We start from the raw sequence: 12,486 nt of genomic DNA on the forward strand, positions 1-12,486 counted from the left end.
CATTTCTCCAGAGCTATGTTAAGCTGCTCATGTGTAGTCACAATATAGGGAGATAGCTATCTGGAGTTTTGCAGAAAGCTGGGTTTTGTCGGGTGAGTATGGTGAGGGAGAGCAGTACAAAGGAGCTGTGTAGGACCTAGAATCCAAGATGGGCAAGAGGTAAGTGAAGGTATGAAGAAGACAGTGTTCAAGTCAATGGACTGAAGATTTTAGTGGAGTTAAAGGAATTACTGTGATAAAGATAGTAAAGGGAAATGAACTGGCAAGACAGGAGGAATTAGTAAAAAAAAAAAAAAAAAGCGGGGTGGGGATGTTGACACAGATTTTGGAGGTAGTACTGTTGGTGGTAATGAGAAGGTGTGAGGTGCAGTCACAAGAATGAGAGACTAAGGCTGGGTAGGATTAAGATCATTGGGAGACAGGATATTAAGAGAATGAAAGACCACAGTATTAAATGGGTTGTTTACATGAGCACTGAAGTTACTAAGATGGAACAGGGACTGAACTCAGGTCCCCTCAATCTTCACCACAAAATCCAGCAATCCTTGAGAGATGGATCTCTATGGTCTTACAGGAATGGGAAAACAGGATGCTTACCAAAGGAGGGACCCCACTACAAAGACTGGTGAAGACCAAATCAAACCAGTCTGCAAGATGGACCCCAGTGTGACCTTTCGCTGACTTTGTCCCTCATTATAATACTAAAAACCATGCCCAGGGGTGGAGATTTAACATGGTAATGAGACATGCGATGTGTGAAGAAGCATGTTCTGTCCACTTTGCCTATCCGCCCAACTTCCTGTATCTCTCTTCACTCCTACATGCTTAGACATCACTCCTTTCCCACCTTACCGTCTTTAAAAACTTCCTTGGCCTTTGTTCTGACAGCCAGCATGAAGGACCCTGCCTTTGTGCTGTCTCCCTTGTGCTCGAGCATAAGCCCAATAAAAGCCTTGCCTGGAAATTCCCATTTGGCCCCAGTCAATTCCTATTGCTTGGAGAGCCCAAGGACCCAAGTCAATAACATTACGACGAATGATGTAGAAATTATAATAGAGAATGACCATAAACTAGCATAACAGAAAAAGAATCTACAGAACAATAAGACACATTTGTTGTAGATAAGACCTGATATAGGAATAACAACATTAAAACACCTCTGGCTGAAGTTAATTAATTTGTGAATAAAGAAAAAATTACACAAGCACCCAGGCAGAGTAAGTGAGGTTCTACAGTGCTGCATTTCAATTCAGTTCTGACACTGTTGGGATAGCATCAGACCTCACAGCTTTAAAAGCACAGTCCCCAGAAAGACTTCCCATACTTCAGATGTTAACTGTAAGTTCACAGGTCCCCAGACCACACAAACCTCTGACCAACTGGCTACCACCCCCTCCTGTCCCTTAATTCACTAGATCTCACAGAACTCAAAAGAGTGCTAGACTTGGGATTACAGTTTTATTATAAAGGTTATATATCAGGACCAGCCAAATGAAAAGAAGCATAAAAGAAAGTCTGGAAAGTCCCAAATGTACAGCTTCCATGCCCTCTCTCTGTGGAATCAGGGCATGTCACCCTCCCAGCATATTGGATATATTCACCAACCAGGAAACTTCACCATTTTTATTGGGGTTTCATTATTTAGGCATAATTGACTGAATCATTAGGCATTTGACTCAAGTCAATCTCCAGTTCCCCTTCTCTCCCCAGAGCTTCAAAGCTCCAACCCTCTGATCACATGGCTGACCTTTCTGGTGACAAGACCCTTCATCCTGAGTCACCTTGCTAGCATAATCTCAGGTGGCATTTAAGGGGTTCATGAATAACAAAGGCACTCCTATTACCCAGGAATTCTAGGGATTTAGAGTCTCCAAGGATTTAGGAACCAGGGACAAAGGCCAGTCAAATTTTCTATTATACAACAGGCACATTCCAGGAGAACAGAAATTGTTTGACCTTGGGCTTCTTCAAAGTAATATTTAATGCCAAATAACAGTGAAACAAGGTCTACAGTTTTCTGAGGGAAAGAAAATTTAACACAAGAAACTCTTACCTAGACTTTATATTCTCAGTATAAAGTCAGTAGTTAGGCATTACCAACTAAGCAAGGGAAAGCAGTCATTATAAGCCCTTGTGGGGGGGAAAAATCTAGTAGGTGTTAAATTCAGCTAACAAAGAAAAACATTAATGAATACAAGGAAAGACAAGCTATGTGTAAAGGCCTATTAGTAAGCACTGAATCCACTTAGACATTAGATCAGGGTTTCTCAGCCATAGCCCTTACTTTTAAAGTTGGATAATTAACTCTTTGTTGGAGGCTATCTTCTGCATTGTTTTTTAGGTTTTTTTGTTTTTTTTTTTTAATTTTTTTTTCAACGTTTATTTATTTTTGGGACAGAGAGAGAGACAGAGCATGAACGGGGGAGGGGCAGAGAGAGAGGGAGACAGAATCGGAAACAGGATCCAGGCTCTGAGCCATCAGCCCAGAGCCCGATGCGGGGCTCGAACCCACGGACCGCGAGATCGTGACCTGGCTGAAGTCGGACGCCTAACCGACTGCGCCACCCAGGCGCCCCCGTTTTTTAGGTTTTTTAATTAAAAAAAATTTTTTTGAATGTTTATTTATCTTTGAGAGACACACAGAGCATGAGCAGGAGAGGAGCAGAGAGAGAGGGAGACACAGAATCCGAACCAGGCTTCAGGCTCTGAGCTGTCAGCACAGAGCCCCATGCAAGGCCCAAACCCATGAATCACAAGATCATGACCTAAGCCAAAGTCAGACATCTAACCGACTGAGCCACCCAGGTGCCCTATGGTATAATATTAATTAGGCATGGTGACCACTGCCTTATTCTCAATTAGTTGGAATGCTTCTAATATTTCACCATAAATTGTTTCTAATGTTCAATACCAAAATAATTTGTTGATATACATTATTTATCACATTAAAGAAATCTCCTTCCACTTGAATTTTACTTTTGAGGGCAATGGAGGTTATCATGAATAAATACTGAAATTTATACATTTTATGTGTGCACTGAAATGCTCATATTGGTTTTTCTCCTTTTACCTTTTCTTAGGATAAACTCAAACTTGTCATAATGGATTTTTGGTTTTTGTACATTGCTGATTTCAGTTTGTTAAAAATCTATTTTTGACTTTTTGTTTGTTCATAGTTTTTCAGTTTGCCTGTGATTTTCTTTTTAGCAGTGTTCTTGTCTCGTTTTGCTATCAATGTTATTCTAATCTCAAAAAATGAGTTGGGAGGACTTCTACTCTGGGAAGAGGAAGTAGACAGACTTTTCTCTTTTCTCCTGCTAAGTGCAACTGAAATCCCTGGACATTAGATATAAAACAAACATAAGACTCTGGAAGGTATAGAGAGGAAGGCAGACTGGTTATAGAGTTTGAGACCTAAGGAATGACCCAGTGGTCAGTTCCCTGGGTTTTCTTTTTTTGCCTCATATATTGTAGACTTGGGAGATGAAAAAGCCAGAAACTTGGAAATAGCAATGGTACCAACAATAAAAGCCCCAGAAAAAAGCCTGCTGTCTTTTACCAGAGGACCATGAAAGGAGCAGCCTACCAAGACAAAAAAAAACTTTTAAATATTATCTGTTCTACCCCAGCCAAATACCACAGAAAAAATCAAGGCTCCACATATCCTTACCTATGCCAGCAAAAGGTAGAGTGGGAAGCTTAGACTTCTACTCTCAACAGTCTATAACAAGGTATCCCAATACCCTCCACTGGGGTAGCATCAGAGAATGCCAAGTAGGGAACAGGCCAGTGTCAGTAGAGACCCCATGAGGAGTTGGAACTGCTATCCCCACCCAGCACTGCTCCCAATCCCAGTTTAATTGGAGACTTAGTGGACAACCTAGATTTCCATATTCATCTGGCATTAATGAGGTGGTGTCCTCCCACTTTCCCTGCCAGGACAATGTGGAACAAAGCCAGCTAAAACAGAAGGTTTAAATGAGATCTAGAATTTGATTACATAATACAAATATGTCCAGGTTTCAAATGAAAATCACTCACCATACCAAGAACCACAAAGATCTCAAACTGAATAAAAAAAGACAGTCAATAGATACCAACACCAAGATGACAAAGATGTTAGAAGTATCTGACAAAGATTTTAAAGCAGCCATAATAAAAATGCTTCAACAAGCAATTATAAATATATATGCTTGAAACACCAAAGCCTCAGCAAAGTAATAGATTATTATCAAGAAGAACCAAATGGAAATTTTAAAATTAAAAAATACAATAAAAAATATAAGAGAAAAACTTAATTGGATAGACTCAACGGCAGAATGGGAGGAAGAAGAGAAAATAATTAGTTAACTGGAAGATAGAAAAATAAAAATTACCCAATATATTACTGGAGGGGTTGTGGGAGGGGGGATAGACTTAATGGGTAAGGGGTATTAAGGAATCTACTCCTGAAATCATTGTTGCAGTATATGCTAACTAACTTGGATGTAAATTAAAAAAATAAATTAAATAAAAATTTTAAAATAAATAAACATTTTTAAAAAGTAACAGTTTTGATGGTAAAATTTAATCAATGTAGGAGTCTCATATCTTTGTAGGGTTCCCACATATGTACATAATTAAAATTGTGGGTTTTTTTTTCTGTTTAAATAAGGTGGTCAATTTAGAAAATCTGGAAAAAAAAGTTCCCCAATATTAACAACAGAGAGAAACCAGGCTAAAAAAAAAAAAAAAAAAAAAAAAAAGAGCCTCAGAGACTTGTAGGGCTATCATAAAAGATCTAACATTGTGTCATAAGACTCCCAAAAAGGGAGAGAGGGCAGGGCTAGAAAATTACTCCAAGAAATAATGATGGAAAACTTCTCAAAATTGGCAAGAGGTATATAGAATTCATCTATAAATATAAATATATATTATTTCAGGGAAGCAAGGCTGGTTCAATGATTAAAAAATCCACTTTATTAATAGGCTAATGAAGAAAAATCACATGATGATATTGAGACAGAAAAGGTATTTGCCAAAATTCAAGGCTTATTCATGATAAAAATTTTCAGAAAAATAAGAATAAAGGAGAACTTCCTCAACTTGATAAATGTCATCTACAAAATATTACAGCTGACATTACCCCCAAGCATGAAAGACTGAATGCTTTCCACTTAATATCAGGAACAAGGCAAGCATAGCTGCTCTCACCATTCTTTTTCAACATAGCCTGTAAATTCTAGCTAATGCAATAAGGCAAGAAAAGGAAATAAAAGTCACAGAGAACCAAAAGAAAGAAGTAAAACTGTCCCTATTTGCAGATTATGTGACTATCTACATAGATAATCCCAGGGAATCAACAACAACCAAAAACTCATAGAACTAAAAAGTGACCAATAAATCCCTCATTTTGTTTGAGTGAATTTGAATTGGGTTTCTGTCACATGTAACTGAAAAGGTCATTTACTTATTCATTTACCAATCAAATATTTATTGAATGCCTAAAAGCTGCCAGCAACTGCTCTAGACAATAGTGATGCATCAGCAAACAAAACAAAGTTCTTACTCCTAAGGGTGATGGTAAGAGATGTAAAAAGTTAACACAGATTAAAGAGAAAAAAAATGAGGGGTGCTGTTTTAGAAAATGTAGTAAGAGAAGACCACTTTGATGGATACCTCATAAAATGGGGATTTAGCCAAGGGATTATCTAAGAGAAGAGTTTTGCAGGCAGTAGAAGCTGTAAGTTCAAAGATCCCAAAGCTGGAACATGTGTGGTATGTTCAAGCTGCAGAAGATTAAGAGAAGGAGAGGTGGGTGGTGGTCAGAGAGGACCCTGTTCCAGATCACCAGTTCCTTGTAGTCCATGGAAGGACTTGAGATTTGACCTGGAGTGAACCAGGAAGCACTGAAGGATTTGAGCAGAGGAATGACATGATAGCATTTATGTTTAGTCATCACCAGCTCAACAGATAAACACAGCAACAGGTTCCCTAAGACCTAGAGCAACCCAAACCCACCCCTTAACTTCTTTCTTTTCCATTTAAACCCCCTCTTTGTCTTCTTACGTCCTTTTTTCTTTGCTCCTTCTAAGAGAAAACTTCCTCTATTCCTTCATGGGACCCATCCCCCCAGCAACTCCATAGACACTTTTCTTCCTGTGAATAAATTACTTTCCCAGCTCCCCAGCAAAAGCTTACAGGGTATTTAAATAATTAACTCTAAAAGGGAGGGTGGCAGAAAATTGTGTAAACTTTCAGCGTAAACTTGGCCTGAAACTCCTGCTCCTCCCTCTAGAATGTCTCCACCAATCCAGGAAGGGCCCTCTATGTCTTGCTTCTTCCAGTTGTCAGACTACTTCTCCCTCTTCTGTTGGCTACTACCAGGACTAAAGCAGAAGTGAGAGTTCAAGTTTCAGGGCTGCTCTTATAAGAAACAGGTCTGCCATCACCGTCAGCTGTGTTGGAATCTTTCACTTTAGTGAGTACTACCTTATCTGTCTTCTATGTAAGGTTTTCTGGGCTGGCACATGCACTTTTGAGCAAGAGTAACAAACAAGCAAGCAAAACCAACAAATCAAAAGTGCTCTCATGAAAGTATTTCTATCAGAATTTCTCAGCTGTTGTGTAATTGTATCTAGTAAGTAGCAAGGAGTATGTACACACAAAAGGCTATAAACATAGCAGATAAGTTTTTCATTTTAAGTCTTTTGGTACTATGTAATTTTTTTTTTAACTATGTGCATGTGTTAACTTGGTAAAATGTTTTGGAAAAAACTTAATTGAGTTCAAGTACCAGCTGAGTTTTTCATTGTGCTGTCTACTTACCTCTCCACCCTGCTCAGTGGCAGATAGGAATCCATCGTCTACATCATCCAGAAAGTATGCATACTACCTCTAGGGAAACTTCAGGGAATGTATAAATGAAAATCCAAGGAAATAATCCAGGGAAGCCACTTTTCTCCATTAAGTGATCAAGGGCAGCTCCAAAAATCCTATAGAGAAGGTTAAGTTTAGGGCTAGGGAGAATAGTAGGGGGCTTCACCTTGCTTTGAGGCTATATATGCTTAGCCACTGTTATTACTTGGATTACTTGGTAGGAGAAATACTTACAGAGATGTAGGGCGGCTAAAACCTCTTCTGCACTGCTGTTTATATAGATGTAGAGCTTGCATTTTAGATGAGACCTTAAATACTTTGAAAGCCCAGCTGACCAGGAATGGTACTTTCTCTCTTAGAGGAGTTTTCTGTAGCTCAGTATAAACATCTGTACTCCTAGCTCCGCTCCTTCACCTACAAAGAATATTGGAAACCTGGAAAATAGATGTTATGAAATGCTAAGATCACTGAAAAGAATGTCGCTGGGGAGAAGGCAATCTTACCCCTTTGATGAGGAGGATGCTGATAAGTTCTTTTTGGTAGAGCAGAATGGTTAGGCTCATTTTAAGCTCCAAATGACTGGTCAATTTTCTTTTCATTATATGTTTGAAGGATTCTAAATGTGGTGGAGGAAATAGCTTCAAAATTTCATCTTAAATGAAATAATAATGGAAACAATTCCTATGACATCAATAGAGGACTGGCTTAAGAAATTATGGTGCAGCTGTTCACTGGAATGCCATTCACTCTTTAAACAAAACAAAAACATTAAAAAAAAAAACCCAAAATGAGAAATATACTTATGTATTGACATGGAAAGACCTTCAAGAATTTGTCATAAAAATGTTTTTTAATGGGAAGAATAGTGTGTACTCTAGGTTACCTGTTGTGTCAAAGTGGTGGAGAAAGAAGAATCTATTGCTTAAATACACATAAAGAAATACTGAAAAGATACATAGAAGTAATTGTAGTTCCTTAAGGGAGTGGGGGAGATGAGACTGAGCAGCTATGAGATGGGGGTGCAGGGGGAAGATTTTTTCACTGTGTAATTTTTATGCTTTTTGCATCATTTGAAGACATGATCTAAAAAATTACAAATAAACAGAAAAGTTATACTAAAAGCTTCGTGTTTTTAACTACTACTTAATGTGGGGCTCTAACTCACCAACCATGAGATCATGGCCTGAGCCAAAATTGGAAGCTTAACCAACTGAGCCACCCAGGTGCCCCTTATATCACCCACTTCTGAGCTATTATCAATATAGATCAGCACTGTCCACAAGAGATGTTCTGCAGTGACAGAAATGTTTTGCGTCTGCAGTTATCTATATGCAGGAGCCAAGAGCCACAAGTGGCTATTTAAGTGCTTAAAATTCAGTTACTCTAAGAACTTATTTTTAAATAGTATTTAAATTAATTTAAATTTAAATAGCCACATGTGAGCAGTCCAGGTAGTTATATAAATCTGATTAAGCAATAAAGGCACTGCTCAGGTCTACTGTCATCCTGAGCTATTGAAATAAACTGTATATAAAAGTTCTCCCTTCTGAGTCATTTCTTCATTCAACAAATAAGCAAATACTATGGGCCGAACACGATGATATTTCCCAGGGATAGTCCCATGAACATAACAGACTAAATGCCTACCCTCATAGAACTTACATTCTAACACCAAAGATCAGCAAACTAGAGCCGTGAGTTAAATCCCACCCTCTACCTGTTTTTATACAGGCTGCAAACCCAGAATGGTTTTTACATTTTAATTTTCTATAAATATTATAACGTAAAAATATAAACATTTTTTGTTTTTTGAAACATTTGAAGACATGATCTAAAAAATTACAAATAAAGAGAAAAGTTACAACACTGAAAACCTAGTGTTTTTAACTACTACTTAACAACTCCTTTCAGCTGAATGAAACCTGATGCTAATTTTGTAACAAGGGAGACGGCTGCCAAATGTATGGGATTTATCTTTATATAATATTTATAATTTATATTATATTATAAATGTTTTTTTCATTTTTGAAAAAGTCAAAAGAGGAATAATAATTCATGACACATGAAAAATATATGAAATTCAAGTTTCAGTATCCATAAATAGGTCTTTTTTGGAACATAGCTATGTCTATTTAGTCATGTATTGTCAATGGCTTCTATCTCAACCAGACTTGAAGTAAGCAGTTGCCACAGAGATCATACATATGGCCCAGAAAGCCTAAATTATTATCTGGCCCTTTACAGAAAAGGTTTGCCAACCCCTGCTCTAGAGAGTAGTAATATGCTAGACACCATGATAAGCACTTTGTATGTATTATCTCATTTAATCTTTGGGACAATTCTCTCTGACAGGGGTTCTATTAGTCTCTACATTGGCAAAACAGAAAACCGGGTTCTGAAAATGTGCATTTCTAACTAGCTTCCAGGTTATGCTGATGCTGCTGGTTCACAGATCACAACCTCTGAATCAGTGATTCTCCACCTTGATTGCACGTTAACATCCTCTGAGGAAATTTTAAGAATATGCTGCCCAGGCCCCATCTTCCAGAGATTCTGATTTAATTGGTCTAATACCCAGCCATCGGTATTTTTAAAAAAGCTTTGCTGGTGATTCAAATATACAGCCAGGGTTGAGAATCACTGCTCTACTGAAATCCTATTGAACAACAGTAAAGAGAACATTCAAATGAGAATCCAAAGACGTGAGTTCTAGTTCTAACTCTGATATGACATATTGAAGCAAGTTGCTTCCCTTCTCCGGGGCTCTGTTTTCTCTGCAGGTGAAAAATGGGGAGCTCAAACCAGATGATCTCAGAGGGTTCAAGTTCAGTGACTTGTCTGGTCTTCACATAAACAGGTGGGAGGGTCAGAAGAAGAACCCAGATCTTATAATGCATTGGGTGCAGCAACATGATGCCCAAACACCAGACCTATTTAGGATAAAACTGATGGCTGACATTATTAATTATTGTTTGGCAACATATCAGTATAGAAACTCTCCCACATAGCCATGCTGCCTTACACACCACATAGCTAGAATTGCAGTTAAAAATGATTTAATGATTATGAGAGTAGTATTTCATTGTAGGAAATTTGGAAGATTACAGAATGTATGAAGAAGAGAACCCTACAATCCCTAGAACCATGTTTTTAATAACTTTGTTTATGAGACCTCAGCCAAGTAAATGACATCATGATCAAATGATTTCCCACAGAAGCAGGGGGGCTCAGTGGCCTGAAGGGTCCTCCCCCACAAAAGTCCTAAAGGTTAAAGCCCTATTATTACATCTCCCGTAAATGCAGCTCCAAGCCTGGACTGGAAGGTTGTGTGGGCTCCTACTGGGAGCATGGGAACTATGGCCTATAAACCAAAGGACTTTTGACAGTTCTTTCATGACTAATTGGTACTGGGATACTCTCAGTTTTCTCACTTATGGATTACCCACTGTGGAAATTTCTCCTGAACATGTCTGTACAACTCTTGAAATGAAGGTGAAAGATTAAATTAGATAAGCAGGCTTGGCCCTTTGCTTTCACTGAGAGTAACTGAGTGACCCAGATCTTCACTTCTTTAGAAATGCATATGGGAGGCAATAGTATGTAGTACATAGTCAGGAGAATGGGCTGGGACCAGACAGTTCTAGGTTCAGATCCAACTAATGCCTCTGTTGTGGACTGAATGTGACCCCTCCAAATTCTTATGTTGAAGCCCTGACCCCCGAAATGTGATGGTATTTGGAGGTGGGGTCTTTAGGAGGGAATTAGGTTTAGATGAGGTCACAGGGTGAGGCCCCAATAATGGGTTTAATATTTTTATAAAAGGAGAAGAGAAACCAGAGCTCTTGCTCTCTCTACCATGTGAGGAAACAAAGAGAAGGTGGTCATCCACAAGCCAGGAACAGAGCCCATCCTGGGAAACTGAACTGGCCAGCACTTGGTCTTAGATTTCGCAGCCTCCAGAACTGTGAGAAATAAATGTCTATTTTTTGAGCCATCCTGTCTATGGTATTTTGTTATGGTGGCCAGAGTTGACTAACACAGCCTCGCTTCGTCCTTTTTTCTTTCTTTAAACAGAAATGATAATGGTATCCATGTCACAGAGTTACTCTGACGATTTAGTGATAATTTGTATGTAAGTGAAACAAAGTACAGTGTTTAAAACATATTGAGTGCTCAGAGAATGGCATTTTTAGGATGATTGTTAGTAATAATAATAAAACTTAGCTATTTTGGGGTATAGCTACCTTTAGGAGAGAGACAAATACATATCCTTTTACTTGTCTTTTAGATGGATTAGTTTCTGTGGAAACCCTGAGTGCTAACACATCCAGCAAGACTGATGCTACCTCTTGTCACTATGAAGACATTACTTCATGCCAAGTGTTTTTGGCGCCTAGCAATCCCTGGTTCTGTGAGAGAACTGCATAAAGATTATAGAATAGTGCCTCCTCAGAATTTTTCCAACTATGAATCCATGAAGCAGGAATTCAAACTGGAGACTCCAGAGTATTTCAACTTTGCTAAAGATATCCTGGACCAATGGACCAATATGGAAAAGGTATGAAGCAAGGGCCAGTCCAACTACAGTTTCTCAGATAGAAGTGATTTTGCCCCCAGGGGATATTTGGCCATGTCTGGAAACAATTTTGTTGCCATGACTTGTGAGAACGTGTGTGCCAATGGTTAGAGGCCAGGGATGCTGCCACACATCCTCTAATACATAAGACAGTTCCCCATGGCAAAGAATTATCTGGCTCAACATGTTAATAGTTCCATGGTTGAGAAAGGTGATGGTTATAAAAATGCATGATTATAGGTTAACTTCTTAAAAATCCAGAAAGGACTCGAATGAAAATGATTCCAAGAGTCAGAAATGGTAGGAAACAAGACATAGATATGTCACTGAGAGAATATAAAGGGATGCAAGAATTCTAACTTCTTGGAAAGAAAAGCAATCAGGCTAAATGAGAAATGACATATGCTGGAAGAAATGACATGGCTCCCAACAGCTAGAAATAAAGACTCTAGAGTTATCTCCCAATATTCCATGTGTGTCTTAACTAATGACCTGTGAATTTTCTTCTGGAAAAAATATTCCATTAAGTCAGTTAAAATAGAATTTAGCTGCATAATGACCTTTAAATCCATGACTGGTTTGTCTTTCCTCAGGCTGGAAAGAGACCTTCCAATCCAGCCTTCTGGTGGATAAATGGAAATGGAGAAGAAGTGAGATGGAGTTTTGAAGAACTGGGATCTTTGTCTAGAAAATTTGCCAATATACTTACAGAAGCCTGTGCCCTGAAAAGAGGAGATCGAGTAATTGTGATTCTGCCCAGGATCCCAGAATGGTGGCTTGCAAATGTAGCCTGTCTGCGAACAGGTTAGTAGTGCTTGCAATCTGATTATATTTAAAATAGGCTAGATGGGAGAGTTTCCAAAACATCTAAGTAATCATGAGACATTCATTTGGGTAAATTATTTGAGGAACTATACACAATATAGTATTATTCTCAGAAACCTTAGAAATGTGTTGGAAACATTTCCTATCTTTTGACTTAAACTATGAGTTGGGTTTTTCATAATGAAATTAAGTTTATTTTTTAAATTAAGTTTACTTATTTATTTTTG

General features: G+C 38.3%; 1 protein-coding gene across 3 annotated transcripts in view; it reads left to right on the forward strand.

Annotated features, from left to right (window-relative positions):
• The window catches only part of ACSM3 (acyl-CoA synthetase medium chain family member 3), a 57,467-nt gene that overhangs the window by 17,658 nt on the left and 27,323 nt on the right, over positions 1 to 12,486 (forward strand). The window contains exons 1-3 of one of the 3 annotated variants that reach the window (XM_030301329.1): positions 6,290 to 6,460; positions 11,147 to 11,416; positions 12,028 to 12,238. In XM_030301329.1, the coding sequence (XP_030157189.1) occupies positions 11,198 to 11,416; positions 12,028 to 12,238 (430 nt within the window). In that variant the 5' untranslated portion in view covers positions 6,290 to 6,460; positions 11,147 to 11,197. Of the gene's footprint in view, positions 1 to 6,289; positions 6,461 to 11,146; positions 11,417 to 12,027; positions 12,239 to 12,486 lie in introns of those variants that run through there. The other 2 variants (XM_030301327.1, XM_030301328.2) reach the window with 2 other exon arrangements.

Source organism: Lynx canadensis, chromosome E3, assembly GCF_007474595.2.
Source record: "Lynx canadensis isolate LIC74 chromosome E3, mLynCan4.pri.v2, whole genome shotgun sequence".
NCBI classification, from domain to species: Eukaryota; Metazoa; Chordata; class Mammalia; order Carnivora; family Felidae; genus Lynx; species Lynx canadensis.